This window comes from Suncus etruscus, chromosome 14, assembly GCF_024139225.1.
Source record: "Suncus etruscus isolate mSunEtr1 chromosome 14, mSunEtr1.pri.cur, whole genome shotgun sequence".
Taxonomy (NCBI): domain Eukaryota; kingdom Metazoa; phylum Chordata; class Mammalia; order Eulipotyphla; family Soricidae; genus Suncus; species Suncus etruscus.
This window is the reverse complement of record NC_064861.1, coordinates 52,345,504-52,365,853: the sequence shown is the minus strand read 5'-3', so window position 1 is coordinate 52,365,853 and position 20,350 is coordinate 52,345,504. Positions and strand designations below refer to the sequence as shown.

Here is a 20,350-nt window from a genome sequence, read left to right as displayed (position 1 = left end):
CATACCCAGCTGCTCTCAAGGGTTACTCCTGACTCTGTACTCAGAAATACTCCTAGTAGTCTTAGGGGACCATGCTGGGGATCACCATATTATCTTAAGCTTTTTCCCATTTTGTCAGACTGAATGATTTTTAATTGGAGGGAGGGTTGTTTCATAAACAGCTATAAATAGATCCAGTACAGTTTTTTTTGGAAGTAAATAGTTTTATTTAGAAAAATGGAAGGAAAGTACATATGGCTAGTTCTGCTGCAGCAGAGAATGCACCCCTACCCCCCTATATAGTTTGTAAAATAGTTTCGAGCCCAGGTTAGAAAGATTTTCTAGCATGCAAGCCAGAATTTGAGGGGAATTTGATGCTCAGCTTTGAGAGGGGAGAGTAAGCACCCCATGGTGTTCCTGAGCAAAGCTATGCATACTTTGGAGGGGCATTTAACTTCAGTCTGGAGCCCTTTGCCAATATGTGAGGGTGCTAGCTGCTGCCCAGAGCTCTTCGGAATCGCCCTGCTCTTCCCATCCTCTCTGGCTGGGACTGGGAAAGTGCTGCACTGAGCTCCATCCCTTACCTTTCCACATACTGAGAGAGCTGAAACTTCAGCTGGGCTGTGCGGGAATAAAGCCTAACCAAGATACTGCCAAACACCAGGAGAGCGGAGCAAGCAACTATTGAGAGTGGGCAACTAGTACTGATTCACTGTTAGAAAGGGATGGTGGATCAAAGCGGACTTCCCCCCCCCCATTGTTTCTTTGGTTCCGAGATTCGGACCCAGGGCCTCATACTTAGGCAAGTGCTGAGCCCCTAAGCACATTTCTGCCCACATGCTCCTATCTCTCCCCTCAACTCCCAATACAGGTTTTAGGCTGAAATTGCTACCCCCTCATCACTCTACAAATTTGTTAATGCTTTCTAGTAGTTGATGACAAGTCTAGAATTCTCTTGCACTGAATGTATGGTAGCATTTTCTGAATTTAGAGATGTGCTAGCTAACTTTTCCCTACTTTCTCTAATATAGGTTCAGACTTATAGGAAAGGGGCAAGAATTCCCATGTACTTTTTTTGTTTGTTTGTTTGTTTGTTTTTGGGTCACACCCAGCAGCACTCGGGTTACTCCTGGCTCTACAGGCCCCCCCCCCATGTACTTTTTATCTAGATTTCTCAAATGTTAACATTAGCTTTATCTGTCCTTGGCATTCTCTCCCTCTCCCATTTTCTCATTAAATGATGCACATATATAAGCATATACATATTTATTGTACATATTTTTTTTCTGAAGTAGTTTAGAGTAAAATGCAGCCATTCCAACTTTAGTCTGTATTCCTTAAAAGGAAAAAAAAAAAGATTTCTTCCATATGGGGCTGGAGAGATAGCATGGAGGTAGGGTGTTTGTCTTCCATGCAGAAGGACGGTGGCATCCCATATGGTTCCCCGAGCCTGCCAGGAGCAATTTCTGAGCATGGAGCCAGGAGTAACCCCTGAGTGCTGCCAGGTATGATCCCCCTGCCCCCCCAAAAAAGCAAAAGATTTCTTCCATAGCTGTAAAAGTCAACGTTGAAGGCAGTGTTATTGTGTACTGCCCTCGTTCTTTTTTTTGTGTGTTTGTGTGTGGTTTTTGGGTTACACCCGGCAGTGCTCAGGGGTTATTCCTGGCTCCAGGCTCAGAAATTGCTCCTGGCAGGCACAGGGGACCATATGGGACGCCGGGATTCGAACCGATGACCTCCTGCATGAAAGGCAAACACCTTACCTCCATGCTATCTCTCCGACCCCACTGCCCTCGTTCTTACTTTGTTAATCGCTCTTATCATAGTGGGATGGGGTGTAAGCATTTCTGTGGGTCTAATGTGGAGCTCCCACATGCAGTACATTCACTCTAGCCTTCTGAGCCATCCCTCAGCCCTCATACTCTTTATATTGAAAGAAAAATTCTAGATTATATGTTACATTTACTTGTTATAATCTTGGATAATTCATGTTCAATTTGAACATGATGTTGATGTGTTGATGTTCTTGTCATTTCCATGGAGCTTGTTTTTGGTTTGGTTTGGTTTTGGGGCACACCTGGTGGTGCTCAAGGGTTATTCCTGGCTCTCTACTCAGAAATCGCTTCTGGCAGGCACGGGACCTTATGGGATGCCGGGATTCGAACCACCGTTGGTCCTGAGTCAGCCGCTTGCAAGGCAAGCTCTCTACGGCTGTGCTATCTCTCCAGCCCCCTCCATGGAGTGTTTTATGTTGGGTGGGAGGATGGAGCCATTCCCAGTAAGCATTAGCCAACTGAGACACAGGTCATTGCTGGGATCTAGCAGTGCTCATTGGTCTCCAGCTCTCTCCTTCCCCCTCCCTCTCTCTCTCACTCCCCCTCTCCCCATTCTCCCCTCTCTCCTTTCTCATTCCACAGTATACAACTGTAAGGGTGGAGGATCTAGGCAGGAGTCAGGTCCTGAGCAGACCTGATCTGCTGGGACCACTGACACAGTTGCTATGTGTGTGGCAGGACACAGCTGGGTTCCCTTCTCAGGGTTGCTCACACCCCCACCATGATTACTGTTCATAGCTAGAGAAAGGTTTCTCAGATAGATGTATGTGTGTTTCCTCTCCCCTCCTCCTCCCTTCTCCTCTCCCCTCCTCTCTTCTCCCTTCTCCTCTCCCCTCTCTTCTATTCTCTCTCCTCCTTTCTCCATCCCTCCCCTTCCCTGCTTGAACAGTATCTTGGTGATGCAATACTTTTTTTCCTGAGTTACATTTTCCCACAGCCACACTTGGGAAATGAAAACACAGTGACTAAGAGTGAGGCCGAGGCTCAGACTGTCTGGATTTGAATCCTGCCCCCTCTCTCACTAAGAGCTGTGTGATGTGGGACAGAGCACTCAGCTGGCTCAGTTACTACACAGGGATTTGTGAGTAGGAAAGAGGCTTTATCACACAGTTTTACTAAACTAGCCAACACTTAATGTATTGAGTGCTGGCCATAAGGTAATCACTGTTGAAAATGCTTGACAAAATGTAATTGACATTTTTTTCCCCTATTGTTTGAAGAGCCGCACCCAGCAGTGGTCGAGGTTCACTCCTGACAGTGCTTAGGGATCATTTTTTGAGATGCCAGGGTTTGAACCCAGGTTGGCCATGTGCAAGGCAAACCCCTACCCACTGTATTATCATTTTGGTCCTGTAACTGAGTTTATTGTGCTCAGTGTTCTGGTTTTGGGCCACACCCAGCAGTGCACAGGGGTTTGCTGGATATGTACTCAGAGTCATTCCTGATGGTACTGAAAGGACCAGACGGGATGCTGGGGATTGAACTGAGTCAGCAACGTAAATGCCTACCCACTGTACGATCGCTCTCCCCACCAGAATTACTTTTATTCTTCTAAGTCTTTAGCCATTTAAGACAAGACAGAGCAACTCCAGCGCTGGCTTTTCTGATTTGGGTCGCTGGCTTTTCTCAGTCTATTGAGAGATCATCAGGTAGTAGAGATTTCCAGTTGGGACCCCATCTAAGATGACTTTTCTCCTTTGCTGACCCAACACCTTTCTCTGAATGGGCCCTGTGGGAAGTTTTCCTGACTCTGTGCTGGTTAGAGTTTTGATATGAAGGAAATGGGAGTGGTGACAGGAAATGGAAGCCAGCAGCTGGGAAACAAGTTTGTAACTTGCTGTCAGTGAACTTGTCTTCACTGCAGGCAGAGCAGGTGGTCACCATTTTCCTCCGGAGGCTGCGTGGTGTCCAGCTGCTCGGGGCACTAACATTTTTCCGCTTGACAATCATCTAGTAAGCATTTTATTTTTGAAGTATGACGGGTGTTCAAAATTTTTAAGTACCCTAAATGTAGCTACTTAAAAGATCAGATACCTCAGCTATTCGAGTCTGAATTATTTAACTTAATCTTGAGATCTTAGAGTGGAGCCCGTTTTATCTCAGTGTTTTATTTTTTTTTCTCTTCCAGTTTAGGCATGTGCTCCATCATGCACTGGTCATTTGTGTAACATTAACAACTGCTTGAAAGTTTTATTTATTAGCTTTGAAATGAGTCTGACTTCTTGTTACTCTTGTGTATTTAAGCCAGTGAAGAAAAAGAAGATAAAACGAGAGGTTAAAATTCTGGAGAACCTCCGTGGTGGGACAAATATCATTAAGCTGATTGACACCGTGAAGGACCCTGTGGTAGGTGCCTGTGGTGGGGGTGGGGTGGCGGGGAATCTCAGTCACCCAGTGATAAAATAGTTTATTGCCTTGTTATTGTGATTTAATCCACAAATGCTTGCAGACTGCCTTTAAGTCTGGTTTTCTTGCAATACAAAAGCTTATTATTAGAGCTGGAAAGATAGTATAGTGACTAGGGCTCTTGGCTTTGCATGTAGCCAACCTCGGTTCCATTCCTGAGCATAATTCCTGAGGCCAGTGCCAGGAGTAATCAATCCCTGAGCATCCTGAGCATCGCCGGGTGTGGCCCAAAAATCAAAATAAAAGGAAAAACTTAGTATTACTATCAACTGGCTTTATTCTAAACGTGCCTGACACCTGAAAATGGAAATTCGCACTTTGAAATCTTAATTGTTCCACAAGGACCCGGGAAAGAGAGTGGATCCAAATAAAAGGTTTCTGCTAACCACTTAACAGTTAGACATTTTACATGTTTAACATTTCTTTCTCTGGAAGTAATTCATTCTTACATATATATGATGACTAATGGGGGAGATTTGTGCTACACATGAGCACATGTGTACACACACACTACTTGTATTGCTTCCTTTTCTACTCTTGTGATCATTTTGTTTGCTTCTGTCTGCCAGAGATATCTTCATAATGACATAGTCATTTACATGTCTTGCATGGTTTACTAAGAACTAGGTACTATTCTGAGTGTTTAAATTAGTGTTTTCCAAAATGGGAAAGGTGTTTTCCAACCCCACTTGGGGGCAGGGGTGCTTCTAGACCAGTTGGTGGGAACTCTAAGAGCAGTTGCAGTATTTCTTTTTGTTCACTTAAGGTAGATCCAAGGAGGCCTGAATGGTTGTTTTTGATTGTTTTGTTTTGTTTTCTGAAAAGGAGGAGGCAGCTGGTCTATCAAGCTGTTTAATCCTCACAGCAGTCTAGTATGGTAGAGATAACTGTTCCATATTATCACATTGACCACACAGGAATACTGAAGTCAAGAGGTGAGATGATTTGCCCAAGATTATATAAAATGTTATTGAGCTGAATAAGGAAATTTTTCTTTTGGAATGCTGAAAAAATTGAACCGGATGATAGTTTCCTCTGTTCTATTGAATTGGCTTTAAAAATGACTTCTGAGGGGCCGGGCGGTGGCGCAAGAGGTAAGGTGCCCGCCTTGCCTGCGCTAGCCTTGGACAGACCACAGTTCGATCCCCCCCCGGCGTCCCATATGGTCCTCCAAGCCAGGAGCAACTTCTGAGCACATAGCCAGGAGTAACCCCTGAGCGTTACTGGGTGTGGCCCAAAAACCAAAAAAAAACAAAAAATGACTTCTGAGTATCTTTTAAGTGACTGGCCCTAGAAGTTCAGTGATAACCTGTCTTAATAGCCACATAATTCACTTCCTACTTAACGTGTTACTTGTTTTACACCGTGCCAGGCAAGTAAACCAGCAGGATCCCCCATCTCCCCTAAATTGTAGGGGAACCAGCTTGTTGCCTACCAGGAGAGAGTTGATACTTTAACTTTGGGCTAGAGCTGAGTGCTGCTTGCCTTGGCAGGGGCCCATGTGCCTTCACTACGGCCCATTTTGTGGAGAACTTTCACCCACTTCCCTTGAACCAGATATCCGCCATATAGGTTTCCAAGATGATGTTTTTTTCTTTTCTATTGCTCTTTAAGACTCTTCTTTTTAGCATTTTTGTACTTTGAAAAATCTGGAAATACAGATATATTGTAGTCATTGTGTTACAGTGCTTTTAAAGTTGTTGATTATATGTAATTTGGAGGGAGGGAAAACATGTACATTATAAGGTGAGAGTAATGTGTAGCTAACTTAATAAATTTTTGATAATTATAGATACTTTTTTTGTTTTTTGTTTTTGTTTTTTTTGACCCACACCCGGCAGTGCTTGGGGCTTACTCCTGGCTCTGCACTAACTTCCTAGCAGCTCGGGAGTATATGGGATGCTGAGAATCAAACTCCAATTAGTCATGTGCAAGAGAATCAAACTCAGCTGTGGTATGACTCCAGCCCCTAGATACCTTCCTTTTAGTTATGAAAAGTCTGTGCTTTCCAGGTTTTAAGATAATTCTAGTATTCTGGATGCTAAACTAAGTGGAAATGTATCACCCTGTTTGTCATTAGTGGGCCAGACCAACTGACAATTTGTTCAAAAATTCCTCCCACACATACACTTTTTTGGTTTTTGTTTTGGGGTTATGCCTGTTGGAATTCAGGGCTTATTTAACTCTTGGCTCTGTGCTCAAGAAGCACTTCTCTCAAGGCTCAGGGACTATATGTGGTGCCAGACATTGAACCCAGGTTGGCTGTATGCAAGGCAAGCACCCTACCTACTATACTATCTCTCTGGCCTCCCCTTCTTTTTTAATTTTAATTAGACACACACACACACACACACTCACTCACTCTCTCTCATTGTCTCTCTTCTCTCTCTCTCTCTCTCTCTCTCTCTCTCTCTCTCTCTCTCTCTCTCTCTCTCTCTCTCTCTCTCTCTCTCTCCTCTCTCAAAATTTTCTTCTTTACTTTTGACCTACACCTGGTAGTCCTCCTTCCTGACTGCTTAGGGGACTGCAGGGCTGGGGATCCAGCCGGGTCTCCTAAATGCAAGCATGCACTCAGCCCTTGGTGCTCTATCTCTGGTCATCAACTTTGTTACGAAAAATTTCAGCCATTTTCAAAAATAAGTAATCACATAATGAACTTAACTTCCCTGGTACATGACACTCGACTCTGGCAGTTAATCAACTCATTGCCAACTTTTGTTTCATCTGAACCCACTTACTTCCTCACCACCCATCCTCCCCAGCTATTTTGAAGCAGATTTCAGACATAAAATTTTATAAAAAGATACTCTATGTAGGCAACTCTGTGATAAGTGAATCTCCCTCATTGAAATGGGCTTTGTGGGTGAGATGAAACAGTGCTGCATTAATGTATTCCATTTACCGCTTAAATACTGAAATAAAAACAACACTAATATTCTCTCTTGCAGTCAAAGACACCAGCTTTGGTATTTGAATATATCAATAATACAGATTTTAAGGTACGTATATATGTTTTCTGTCTCTGTTCTGGGGTGGTTGAGGATGGGTGGTAACAGTGCCATCACTGATGTACTAGAACAGTAGTAGACTTGGAGAACCATTGGTAATTGTAGTAAATGACCAATTTGGTCACTTCTGGCATGAAAACAAGATGCAGGGGCCGGGCGGTGGCGCTAAAGGTAAGGTGCCTGCCTTGCCTTCGCTAGCCTTGGACGGACCGCGGTTCGATCCCCCGGTGTCCCATATGGTCCCCCGAGCCAGGAGCAACTTCTGAGCACATAGCCAGGAGTAACCCCTGAGTGTTACTGGGTGTGGCCCAAAAACCAAAAAAAAAAAAAAAAAAAACAAGATGCAGAAAGCATTTGGAGTTCTTAGGTTTGGTGAAATACTCATCACCCTTTGCCTTGCTTCTCTCTGGGAATTGCTGCTGAGCTGCTAGTCATCTGGTCCATTGCTTTTTAAGACAACATACTTTCAGTAGATACTAATAATGACTTCTGTAGGTATCTTAGGTTGTTGATAGGAAATGGTAAAACAGGATTCAGGTTGTGGGGTTGTAGAAGAACATTAGGAATTGTTGTACTTTTCAGTAAAGTCCTATCCTGGATTAATCGTGGTTTTTTTAGATCTATTATGATCATATTATAACTTACTAACTTAGATTGAAGTTTCTTCTAAAACTTTGTTTTTTCAGCTCTTTTTTAAATGAATGTGTTGCTATTGTGTTCTAACACTACAACCTTCATTTCTGGTAAGATTTTGGGGTGCCAGACATATTGGACATGTTACATAAAATTTGAAAACTAAATAGTGGTGGTTTGTTTTCAGAAGCATTTAGACAACTTTTGGGTGATGATAAGTGTCATTGAATAACAAGCTCAATGTTTTGTTATGGTGCAAATCAGGGACAGAAGTAAGTCATCATTTAAAGCTGCTGTCCGGAATGATGATTTAGGCAGAAAATAAAATAACTTCATCCTGTGTTTAAATGTTCTTAATCACCCTGAAATAAGGTTAATTAGGGACTGGGGAGGTAGCTTAGTATAGTCTTCCTTGGGTGAGGCCTTAGCTTTGGTCCCTAGTACTGCCAAAAAAAAAAAAAAAAAGATCATAATAATGTGGAGAAAAAGGCATGAGAATATTATGACTTACAAAATAAGATGTAGCTTTTATGTGTCGTACAGTTTTCCCGATAGTGACCAGTTTTCTTAGGAATTTCTATTAATTTTGCCTATTGACTCCTTTCAGATGAATCCTATATAAAAAGTATAAATGGGGGCTGGAGCGATAGTATAGCAGTAGGACATTTATCTTGCACATGGCCAACCGGGACCCAGGTTCAATCTCTGGGATCCCATATGATTCCCTGAGCACTTGCGGGTATGGCCCCAAATCCCCCAAATATGTAAATAAATAAAAAGTGTGAATGCTTTTTATTAACGAACATGGCAGTGCTTAGCTGGAGAGGATCATGTTGATCACACATTTACCATAAAGTTAGCCATGAGATCGTGAGTGGAAAATAGACTTTAAGAAAATCATTAGTTTTCCAATGGCAGAAGTGTGAAAGCTTATTGTCAAGGAGTTTCATAGTGAAGTTCTTGTTTTAAATGCCTGTGCTTCCTTTTAGCCATACATGTAAATTTTTACTACAGTATTTTGTGTTTCTTAAATTGACAATGTGCTGCTCTGTTGATTTTAACAACTTGGTGACAAGCTGGAATTTTTAATTCCCTAGAGATCTCTTCTCAGGACTAAATATGCAAAGGATATGTTATGATGCCATATAGTCTCTACTGTACCCATTGACAAGATTGTTGGAAATGGTTGTGTTTTGAGACTAGCAGTATGAAAATCTCTTTGTTGATTTCTTTTTTTTATTCTTGTTGATTTCTGTGTTACAGTTAGGTTTCCCAGAATTTTGAAGCTATTTTTCACTTGAAGTCATTCCTGTTTCCTCTCAGTATGCTCTAGGCTTTGTTTTTTGGTTTTTTTGTTTTTTTTTTTTTTTCCTCTCTAAAAGCTTTTAGGATTTTCTTTTGTCATTCTTCTGAAATTTCACCAGGATGTGTCTTTTATATAGGTTTCTTTCATCCTTTTTTTCTGGATACAGGCTGGTCTTTTTTGATCTAGAAACCAGGTTTTATGTTTGGGAAAAAATATTTTTAATATTCTCTGATTTTCTTTCGTTTCTTTTTTGTTCTCACTTTCTAGAACTTGATTCTAATGTTAGACTTTATATCTTAGAGCTATATTTTGTTCCCTGGACTTACAAAAATAGCATCCTGTCCCTTTACATTTTATGTAATATCTTCTCTATTTTCTCACTGAGAATATGTGGGAGTTTCGGTCATTGTTGTCTTCTTCATGCCTTCTCTGTTTCTTTCAAATATTTTTTGCGCCTATAGTTTTGTCACTGCTATTGTCTGAAATGTTTCTAGACTTACTTGTATTGTAGTTTTGTTTTTGTTGTGGGGATCACATTTGGTTGGTGATATACAGAAGGCCGTGTGCTAAGGATTGAGCCCAGAGCCCTGTACATGCAAGACCTACACTGTGTCCCCTGGCCTGTGAACTGGCCTGGTTTGAGTTACTCTCAGGAACTGATGGTCAGCTTCTCTGAGGGGAGACCAGCCTGGCCGGTCTCAACATGAAGGTGCTCCCTGAGGCACCTGACCTGCCTGACCTCATTTCCAGTATGTTTCATTCTCATTCTTCCACTTCTGGCTTAGTCTTTTCCCCATCCCAGAAAAAACTGGGTGACTGTCCCTGACCCATTCTTTTGGTGTTCAGTTTGAAACTATTTGCCTAGACCCCCATTCTCCCTGAGCAGAATTTCCAACTGTTTTGTTCTGTTAAGTCAGTTGGGCATGTGGTTTCTAACTTCAAAATGTTGTCTCTTCCATTCTCTTAGTTCTTACAAATTAATCCCACTCCACTTTGATGCTCCTTTGACTGATACTTCAGAGGAGCTTCCGAAAGCTCACTGGTAAAATGTGTTTTATCTGCCACGTTTAACTGGAGATCTCCTTTGAATGTTCATACCATGCCAACTCTTAAAAGATGGTTAAATAACAGGGAGCAGATGACATTTTGGAAGAGCAAGTAGTGGAAGAAGATATTTTTCCCCAGATAGTGTGGTAGACCATAAACCAAGAAATCAATTGCTTTACTGTCCTAGTGACCTAACTGCTTTTTAAACTGTCCCTGAGTTTGTCTCAGTATTTTTTGTTTTGTTTTGTTTCGTTTTGGGTTTTGGGTCATACCCCACAGTGCTCAGTGGTCACTCCTGGCTCTGTCCTCAGAAATCACTCTTGGCAGGCTCAGGGGTGCCGGGTATCAAACCCAGGTCTGTCCCAGGTTAGCAGCATGCAAAGCAAATGCCCTACCACTGTGCTGTCACTCTGGCCCCATCAGTATTTTTTTAATTGATGCAATTGGTGATTAATTTTGAACACGTGATAATTAACTTTGAACTTTAATTATCTTTTATTGTGGAGCCATACCATATGAAATATTTTGGATAACTTTTCCACTGCATTATCTGTAATTTAGTATAAATTAGGGATTAGCAGACAGGTCAGTACCTTGCGATGAGTCCTTTGGACTGCATTTCCTTTCTTTTGGGTAAAGGGAAAAGGGGTCTTTTTCTTTTTTTATCTTTTTTTTTAATATGGAACGCTTCACAAATTTGCATGTCATCCTTGCGCAGGGGCTATGCTAATCTCTGTATTGTTCCAATTTTAGTATATGTGCTGCCGAACGAGCATGGGAGAAGGGGTCTTGAGACCAAATTGGGCAGTGCTCAGGACTTTATTGCTGGCTCTCCTCAGGGCTCACTCCTGGCACTGCTTGGCAGACTATCTGATGTGCCATGTATCAAACCAGGGTTGGCCCCATACAATGTAAGTGCCTTAATAATCTCTACTCTCTGCACAGCCTTTTTGAAACATAGATGAAATGCTTTCATGGCTTTCTATCTTTTGATATTTTTAAATGATCTACTTTTTATTTTATTTGGCATGAAAATATTAATAGACTAATCTTTGAGGTGTGTCTATAATTTCTCTTTCTTCTTTTTTGATTTGGGGTCATACCCAGCAATGCTCAGGGATTAGTGCTGACTTGACACTCAGGGATCATTCCTGGCAGTGCTTGAGGGACCATATGGGATACGAGGGATCAAATCCGGTTGGCCACCTGCAAGGAAGATGCCCTCCCCACTGTGCCCCAGATGCTCTGGCCCCAGATGGCATTTTTTTCTGTTTCTGTTTCTGCTTCTGTCTTAAATACTTTTTGAGTTTGTCAGTTTATTTGATTTTTTTTTTTTAATGTAAAACAGGGTCTATGGAAGGTATATGCCACACAAACCAGTGAACACCCAATCCTCATTCTTAGAAACTGGAGAAAGATCCTGCTTCTGTCTTTCTTGACCAGTGTGCTTTAGTCTCTATAACCATGGCCTCTTTGACCACATCTAGAACTCACTTCTAGACGTGTTTCCAAGTAGAAACCCAAATTCCAGACTTGTAGATTTAAGTTTTTCTTCCCAAACTTTGTATTTTGAAATCTGCTGGAAGGAGGCACACAGCACTGCACTTTGCTGTTCATGTAGGTTTGCTGATTTAATGTTCTGCTGTCTTTTTCTTACTCGGCTCCTTAGCCCTGGTTTTCTCTTCCTGCTCAGTCAGTTGCTGATATGATACTTCATACTTGACCCTAAATATGCCGGCACTGAGACAAAGGAGGTTGCCACTGAGCCACAGTCCTACCAATACATATGAGATATGGGAAACTTAGATAGTAAAGTTACATATTGCCATAGATGAGTATTGCAGAGGCCACAGTCAAAACCGTGCCAGCATTATTGTCCAGATCTGCCCTTGATAGCAGTCTGTTTGTGAATATAGGAATCTACCCCCACTTGTTTTTCATGTTGTCTCTGCCTCCCTTTACCCACCCATATTAAACCTAAGGCCTCACATGCAAGGTGAGTGCTATACCACTGAGTCATGTCCTGGACCTTCACTTACTTGTTTGTTTTATTTTATTTTACTTTTATTTCTTTATTTATTTTGGTTTTTGGGTCACACCAGGCAGTGCTCCTGGCTCTATGCTCAGAAATCGCTCTTGGCAGTCTCAGGGCACCATATGGGATGCCGGGATTCAAACCACTGACCTTCTGAAGAAAATATTCTTTGTGTTGAGCTTTAGTTTAATTGCACCATATCCAGAAAACACATCTCTCTGAAGTTGATTAACTGGAACTTGGTGGTAGTTGCTCTCAGGCTTCAGCACATGGTGATTTTTTGGTATCAAACTTGATAATTTAGTTCAACTCTTTTGTGAAATGGACCCATATTTCATTTAATGGTAGAGAGACCATAAAATGACAAGCCAATTGATTGGCCAGTGATTGGTCAATTTCTCCTTGAACTCATCAGTTATACTTCATGTAGAACAAAGCAGCTCTAAAAATAGATGATATGGGCCAGAGTGATAGACAGATAGCAAGTAAAGGGTCTTGCTTGCTAATCCAGTTCTATCTCCAATACTACATATAGTGCCCCAGCATCACCAGAAGTGATCCCTGAATACTGTCCACATGGGACCCCAAAAATAAATAAAATGGGGGGTAAAGAGAGAGATGTTAATAATTAGAACAGAAGAAAAACACTTAAAAACAAACGGAAACAACCAGAAAATAAACTTAAATATCTCAAGTTTCTATTGAAAGATGCTTCTCAGTTTTCTGTGCCTTTGAAAGAGTATTAATGGAAAAACATTTGAAATACATCTTTTAGACATTTTAAAGTTTTCTAGAACGTCTCAGGTAGGCTCCCTCCATCTTGAAAAAATGGTAGGTAGAGAATTTCTAAATCAAAGCAGAAGTAGGTGGGACCAGCTGGCATTTTATGGTCTTGTTAGAGCTGTGGGAGTTTGATGTACTGAAGAAGAGTTTATGCGACTTGAATTTCCTTAGTTGGGGGAATAAAACTAATTTATTGTTCTGGGCCACAGGTGAAACAACAAAAAAAGAAAAAGAAAAAAGTTTCATTTTCAGGTGCTTTGTATAGTAACTTTGAGCTGTTTAGTTTGGTTTCTGCTTCCTTGATTGCTTCATTTGTTACTTGATTTTTTTGCTTTCTTGGTTTTAGCCTGGATCATTGTTAATACTCAAACATAACTATAGAGTCTTAGTGCCTTTGTCATTTTCTGTATCACTTGTATGCTCTTTCTCCTGAGGGTATGGGAACCTCTGGGTCTTCTGGCAGAGGAGCAGTCTGGGGGTCAGACAGGCTATAGATTTTAAGTCTCTTGATGTTACAAACATCCTGTGGATGTTTTGTGGGTTTGGTTTTTTGTTTGTTTTTGAGCCACACCTGGCCAGTACTCAGGCTACTCCTGGCTCTGCACTCAGAAATCGCTCCTGGCAGGCTGAGGGAGAGGGGGCATATGAGATGCCGGGGATCGAACCCAAGTCCATCTTGGGTTGGCTGCATGCACGGCCCTACTGCTATGCTATCGCTCTGGCCCCCCTGTGGATGTTTTGGAGGCTGGAAAGTTGAGAGATCTTGAGCCTCTCAGTTGGTGACTCCTCCCTCGCCAGTTTCACCCAACTCAGTTCTGGGCACTACTGACATAGGACATACACAGTAGAGGGAGAAAGAGTGAATGAGGGCTGTGAACTCAGACACTGTGGCTGCCCTGTGGTCCCCCAGCATGGGGGTTCATAGAAGAGACTGGTGGAGGGAACAACAGAGATGGCAAACCCAGGCTTGTTGGGTCATGTTGGCGCTGCCAGGTGGCTGCAGTGGGGACAGAGCTGGATTGTGGACACTGTTGATTGTGGACTCTGGGCCCAGGAGATTGACTATCAGAGGTTAGGTCTTTTACCCAGAGCTCCTGAAAAATGCAGCTGAAGGAGAATCTGCCAGTTTGAACTTTGTAATACCCAAAGCCTAAATACTAAACTTGACATAACTGGTTTTAGTTTTTTGAAAAACTGGTGTTAGTACAGTAAGTACTTGTTTTGCACCCAGCTGGCCCACATTTGATTCCCACCAGGAGTGATTCCTGGTACAGTCAGGAGTAAGCCCTAAGCATATCTGAGTGTGACCAGCCCCCCAAAAAAATGTTAGGATTGGGTAGGGCACCTTGCACATTGCCAACCCAGGTTCCATCCCTGGCACCACATATGATTTCCCTGAGCACTGCTGGCTATGGCCCATGTGCATGTATGTTCTCTCTTACTTTCCCCTTTCTCCCTTCATTCTCCGCCCCCCCCCTTTCCTCACCCTCTCACTTAAACGCATTGTTGTTGCTTAGCATATCTCAATATGCTATGCTCTAGTCCAAGGGTATTTTCTATTTCTTTTCTAAAAGTACACAAGATTCACACAGGCGCAAATCGGCCTTCTTATTGGCAACTCATGCTATGATTGGAAAGCTTTTCACAGATTTGGAGAAGAAAAAAATTCAAGAAAATATTATAGGGGACCAGAATGAAAGCACAGCAGATAGCACAGTAGTAGCCTTGCAATCGCCCAACCGGATTCAATTCTCAGTATCTCCTATGGACTCCTGAGTATAGCCAGAAGTGCAGAGCCAGGAGTAAGCCCTGAGCACCCGCCAGGTGTGGCCCCAAAACTGAAAAATAAAAATAAAAATAATTTTTTTATGAAGATTTTAAAGGATGTGGATATGTAAGTGCTCTTCTGCCTCTTAGAAATATGTGATGCCAGGGCCGGAGAGATAGCACAGTGGCGTTTGCCTTGCAAGCAGCTGATCCAGGACCTAAGGTGGTTGGTTCGAATCCCAACATCCCATATGGTCCCCCCAGCCTGCCAGGAGCTATTTCTGAGCAGACAGCCAGGAGTAACCCCTGAGCACCACCAGGTGTGGCCCAAAAACCAAAAAAAAAAAAAGTGATGCCAGAAGCCGAAGTGGTGTCACAAAGATGTACAAGGCATCTGCCTTGTACGCACGCTAGCCTAGGCTGAACCAAGGTTCCATCCCCAGCATCCTGTATGGTCCCCCAACCCAGGAGCGATTTCTGAATATAGCATTGCCAGGAGTAACCCCTGAGTGTCACCTGGTGTGTCCCAAAAATACCAAAAAAAAAGAAAAAAAAGAAAAGGAAAAATATGTGATGCCAGGGATCAAACCCATTGTGCAAGGCAAATGCCCTACCCACTGTGCTATCGCTTTGGCCACGTTTAGATTTTTTTGTTTGTTTGTTTGTTTGTTTTTGGGCCACACCCGTTTGACGCTCAGGGGTTACTCCTGGCTATGCGCTCAGAAATCGCCCCTGGCTTGGGGGGACCATATGGGACGCCGGGGGATCGAACCGAGGTCCGTTCCTTGGCTAGCGCTTGTAAGGCAGACACCTTACCTCTAGCACCACCTTCCCGGCCCCTAAGTTTAGATTTTTGAGTCTCACACCATCTCTATCATATTTGTCTCCTTGTGTTTCTTTCATGATTTGTTTTTGTTTTTGTTTTTGTTTTTGTTTTGCCACCATGTCAGGCCACATAGACCAGTGATATTTTTTCTTCCTGTCGTGCTTGCAGCCATGTGTCTATCATATGCTGTGGGGGTGCCTTGTACAGTGGGTTAGGTTGTTTGCAGCACAGTAAAGCTGTGAGGACCAGTTGTTTGGATGTCAGCTTCATAGTAATTGTGGATATTAAAATATGGAGCAAGGTATTAAAAGGTCTAGTTGTGGGTGAGAGACATAGTACCTAGACATAGTACCTAACCTGGCATACTGCAGAATCCTGTTCAATCCCTGACACTACATATTGAGCAGAGACAGGAATAGTCCCAGAGCACTGCTCGTGTGGTCCCCAAATCCTCAAAATAAAATGTCTAAATTGTGAGTAGGGAGGGATCGCATGTGTGAGACCCAGAGTTCGATCCCAGTTACTCCTTATGGTCTACGAAGCATCTCCAGGAGTAATTCCTGTGTGTAGAGCCAGGAGTAACACCTTGTGCATCTCTGGGTGTGGTTCAATTCCTTTCTCCCCTCTGCTGCCCAATTTTCAAAATTAGTGGAAAAGAGAAAGCACCTGAAAAATCCAGTTTGGTTTAAAACCAACCCTTTCTTGGAATTCTGTTTTCTTTTAAAGACTCAGATATTTTGCACTCATCCTGTCTTAGATAGAGAAATAAAAAATCCTGGGGTTTTGAGTGACTGAGTTTATAGCGAATAACTCCCAACATTTGGGAAGACAATATGGAGTGAGACTAACTTTATTTTCTGAAATCTGTTTCAGCAACTTTACCAGATCCTGACAGACTTTGATATCCGGTTTTATATGTATGAACTACTTAAAGTAAGTGACATTCATAAACGGTGGATTTTTTTTTTTATTTATGTTTGATATGACCCCAAAAAGAACTCAGGCATAATTTGTCTTGATTTCCAAAAGAATTAAGTGAGGTTTTTGTTTGTTTGTTTTTACTGATAATAAATAAGGCCTCTGTCCTGGGATCTTTGCATAGAAACTTCCCAGTGGGAAAGCTGGCCTTTTCCAGGGTACCTGGGATGGTAGATGTGACATTAGAGCCTCCCATCTAATTCTTTTTGGCCCTCAGATTTTCTTTCTGGTAATCCAGTACCTCCTATAGTTTTCACTTTATAATAGATGACATTGAACTTAATTATTATTTTTTGTGTTTTTGGTCCATACCTGGTGGCACTCCGGTTACTCCTGGCAGGCTCAGGGGACCATATGGGATGCTGGGAATCAAACCCAGGCCCGTCCAGGATCAGCTCCATGCAAGGCAAATGTCCTATTGCTGTGCTATCTCTCTGGCCCAAGCTTAGTTATTTTTTTAAAGGGGTTTATTACTTTGTATTGTTCCGTGGCCTACCTGGGAAAGTCTTTTGACTTTTTGGTTCAGCCTCCCTAGATAGATTGTCCAGGGCACCCTTAAGTGCATATCTGAGATTCAGCTGTATTAGTTGAAGTTGCATCTTCCAAGAAGGTGATCATGTCATGGTTCCCTGGTGGAGTCAGTTCATGGCCATAAGAGAGGGGTAAGCCTTGGTGTGGAAGTGTTAAGTCTCAGCTTATGTCATGTCTGCAATGTCCTATTAGCCAAAACAAATTGTGGCCAGGCCTAGATTCCACAGGTAAGAAGTAGGTTGCACCTTTTGCTGGACAGAGCTCAGCAGTCACATGACAGACAGACCTGCCCTGGACATTTGTGACCATCCTCTAATGTCCCTCTTCTTGGAGACAACCACATAGCTGACTTGTCTTTTTATTTTGTCTAGATAAAGTCTTGAGTCTAAAAAGATTTTTAAAATGGGAGGAATCTGTGGTTTCTGATATTTATTTAGGCTTCTAGATCATTGAAGGTAATAAAAGCTTTGGCCTGCCCTCTTCCCCAAAAACATTCTTCATAAGAATATAATACTGCATAAAGTTTTGGAAGGGTGCAAATTTTGATTTAAGAAACTCTGAAAGAGGACCCGAAGAGTTTGCACCACAGACCCAGTAGAGTGCTTGCCTTGCACATTTGGTTTGATTTGGTTTGGTCCCAAGCATTGAGTTAAAAAAAACGAAGTTGTGGAAGAGTATAGAGGTGACTAATGTATTGCCATTGTTGAAGGAAATTGCCAAGGTGGGACTTGAAGGGACAGTGAAAGGTTGCTTAACTAGATAGCAAGTTCAAGGCTAAACTTTTGGAATGGGGATTTGGATTGAATGTGTTTTTTTTTTTTTTTTTTTTTTTTTTTTTTTTTGGTTTTTTGGTTTTTTCGCACACCCATTTGACGCTCCTGGCTATTCGCTCAGAAATCGCCCCTTGCTTGGGGGGACCATATGGGACGCTGAGGGACCTAACCTCGGTCCGTCCTACGCTAGTGCTTGCAAGGCAGACACCTTACCTCTAGCACCACCTTCCCAGCCCCGAATGTGTTTTCTTTGTACTTTTACAACTTTCTTGTCATTGGAGAAGTACAAAATAGACTTCAGGTTCACCCTCATACTCCTTGAGTCTTCTTTCTGTCAGTATTAGTCAGGGGCTAGAGCAAATATAGCACAGTGGGTAAGGTGCTTGCCTAGCATGCAACCCTGACATCTCAGATGGTCTCCCAAGCTTTCCAGGAATAGTTCCTGAGTGTAGAGCCAGGAATAACCCCGAAAACTGCGGAGTGTGGCCCAAAGCACCAAAATAAATAACTAATATCCACAATATAAAAAAGTAAAAGCTGCATTCTGCCCCCTTCTCCATGACCTTTCTGAATGAAGGTAGAGCCAAAGGCCTTGGTGGGCAAGGGGTTTAAAGTGCCACATGTCTGAGAATGAACAGACTAGTCCCAGCCCTGGGCACACAGCCCAAGAGTCTCAGATCCTCACCCACAATCTCTGCAGGCCAAATCTTAAATCTGTCGAGTTTTGGAGGGCTTGTTTGGTTTTTTATTTTTAAATAATAGTATTGACATTTTGTGCGATTTGACTCACACACTAAAGAGTCTTTGGTTATTGTGCTAATAAAAGTTTGTAGTTGGGCCCAGAACCTTCCCTGCGTTGGAGGCCTCTTAGACTCTTCACTGAGACTATCTGATGCTTTTGGTACTGATGTCCTTATATCCTTCTGGATTAAGCTACTAGGCAGTCCCTGTGCTTTTCTGCTAATGTGGCATAGAATGCCAGATGAAATTTGAACAAGTCTTTTGTGCCTAATGATCAGAAAGGTTAAAATGGAAATAATTTCCCAAAGAATGTAAAAGCTTGTCAGTAACTCCATAGAGAGTCTGATTACAGACCTGGTAGGACTATTCCAACACTGCATTTTATTGCCAGGCTATATTCCCAGTTTATATCCCAGTCTTGTTTCTGCCTTTGAGCAAAAACTGGGCAAAGTAATTGCAACACTAAGACTTGCTAATAAGTCTTCTCTTTGTGGAAGGAAGATAAATGGGCACATGAAAATAATTAGCTTGAACATGCAAGAGAAACTGGGGGTACACAAGGGTTGCTCAGTTAATCAACTGAGCGAGGCTCTTCTCAAGAATCACCCCCTAGTTCAGATTCAGGGTTTTTTCTGCCCAGGATCCCTGGTTTTATGAGACATACCACAAAGCCACTTTGGAATCTTGTTGCAAAACAAATTGAAGTAGGGCTTACACAAATGAAGTGAAAAGATTTGAGTGTGTGGTTCATATAAACACAATCCCCTCCCAATTAACATGGTATAGTACCTACTACCCACAGCTGGTTAAGAAAAGTTTTAAATGTTGGTCCTTGGTCACACGAGCCCCGTTTTAAATTCTCTGACTTCATGAGATTAGTTGCTACCATACTGAGAAAGCAAAATTTTTGTCAGTTTAGGAAGTGCTGTTAATTGGACTAGTACAGAACTTTATGAATGCTTCCCAGTACAGCATCTATCCCTCTGAATATTCTCTTTTCACTTCTCATTTTATCTGTAATTTTCCTTCAGATGGATGCCTCATAGCAGTCTGACATAGCTCTTCTCCAAAGTCTGTGCCCCTCCTTTGCATGCAGGCAAGACCTGAGCACCATGTTTGACCCATCACTGACCCTTGCACTCCTTCCCCAACCATTCACTGATCTTATGTTTGGGGAAAATTCTCAAGGAATCAGTTTCTGGTATCTATTTTCCCTCAGCTATGAAGATGCCTTAATCTGGTGTCTTGGCTTGTTTGTGCCAATGGTTCTACAGCTGAGTTCTTAATGTCCCTTTGGACATTAAGCAAAATGGAGAACTGTCTGTGGTTGGCAGAATTGCTGCTGTGGTAAAGACCAGGGATTCTGCTAGCCGTCCTTGTTGCACGGGGCAACTTTTCATGCCAGAGTGATTGGTCCAACACCATCAGGTTGAGGTTATGTGGCTGAGAAACCCTAATCTAAGATTTGAATCTATCTTTGTGCAAAGATGGTAAAGGTGGCCAGTAAGTTGCATGTGAGAAGAATTTTGATGTGATCACACTTTAGACACATCAGAACTGACTATCAGAAACCTTAGGTCAAGCAAAAGAAGAGAGGATCACATACTCTGTGTATATTGTTCAGTTATGAATGCTCAGAAAAGTCAAAGTTGAAGTAACAGCACAGAAGTGTGGCAAGTGAAGGGGGCAGGGAGATGGGATC

General features: G+C 42.3%; 2 protein-coding genes and 1 non-coding gene across 5 annotated transcripts in view; 1 reads left to right on the top strand and 2 right to left on the bottom strand.

Moving 5' to 3' along the window:
* NDRG4 (NDRG family member 4) overlaps positions 1 to 20,350 on the bottom strand; it is a 518,571-nt gene that overhangs the window by 231,209 nt on the left and 267,012 nt on the right. The window lies entirely within an intron of this gene.
* Positions 1 to 20,350, top strand: part of CSNK2A2 (casein kinase 2 alpha 2) — a 43,383-nt gene that overhangs the window by 9,471 nt on the left and 13,562 nt on the right. The window contains exons 3-5 of the mRNA XM_049786147.1: positions 4,059 to 4,160; positions 7,169 to 7,219; positions 16,499 to 16,558. Of these exons, the coding sequence (XP_049642104.1) occupies positions 4,059 to 4,160; positions 7,169 to 7,219; positions 16,499 to 16,558 (213 nt within the window). The remainder of the gene's footprint in view (positions 1 to 4,058; positions 4,161 to 7,168; positions 7,220 to 16,498; positions 16,559 to 20,350) is intronic.
* LOC126029184 (U6 spliceosomal RNA) lies at positions 10,888 to 10,990 on the bottom strand. The gene has a single exon (XR_007502834.1). It is a non-coding gene; the product is annotated as a U6 spliceosomal RNA (small nuclear RNA).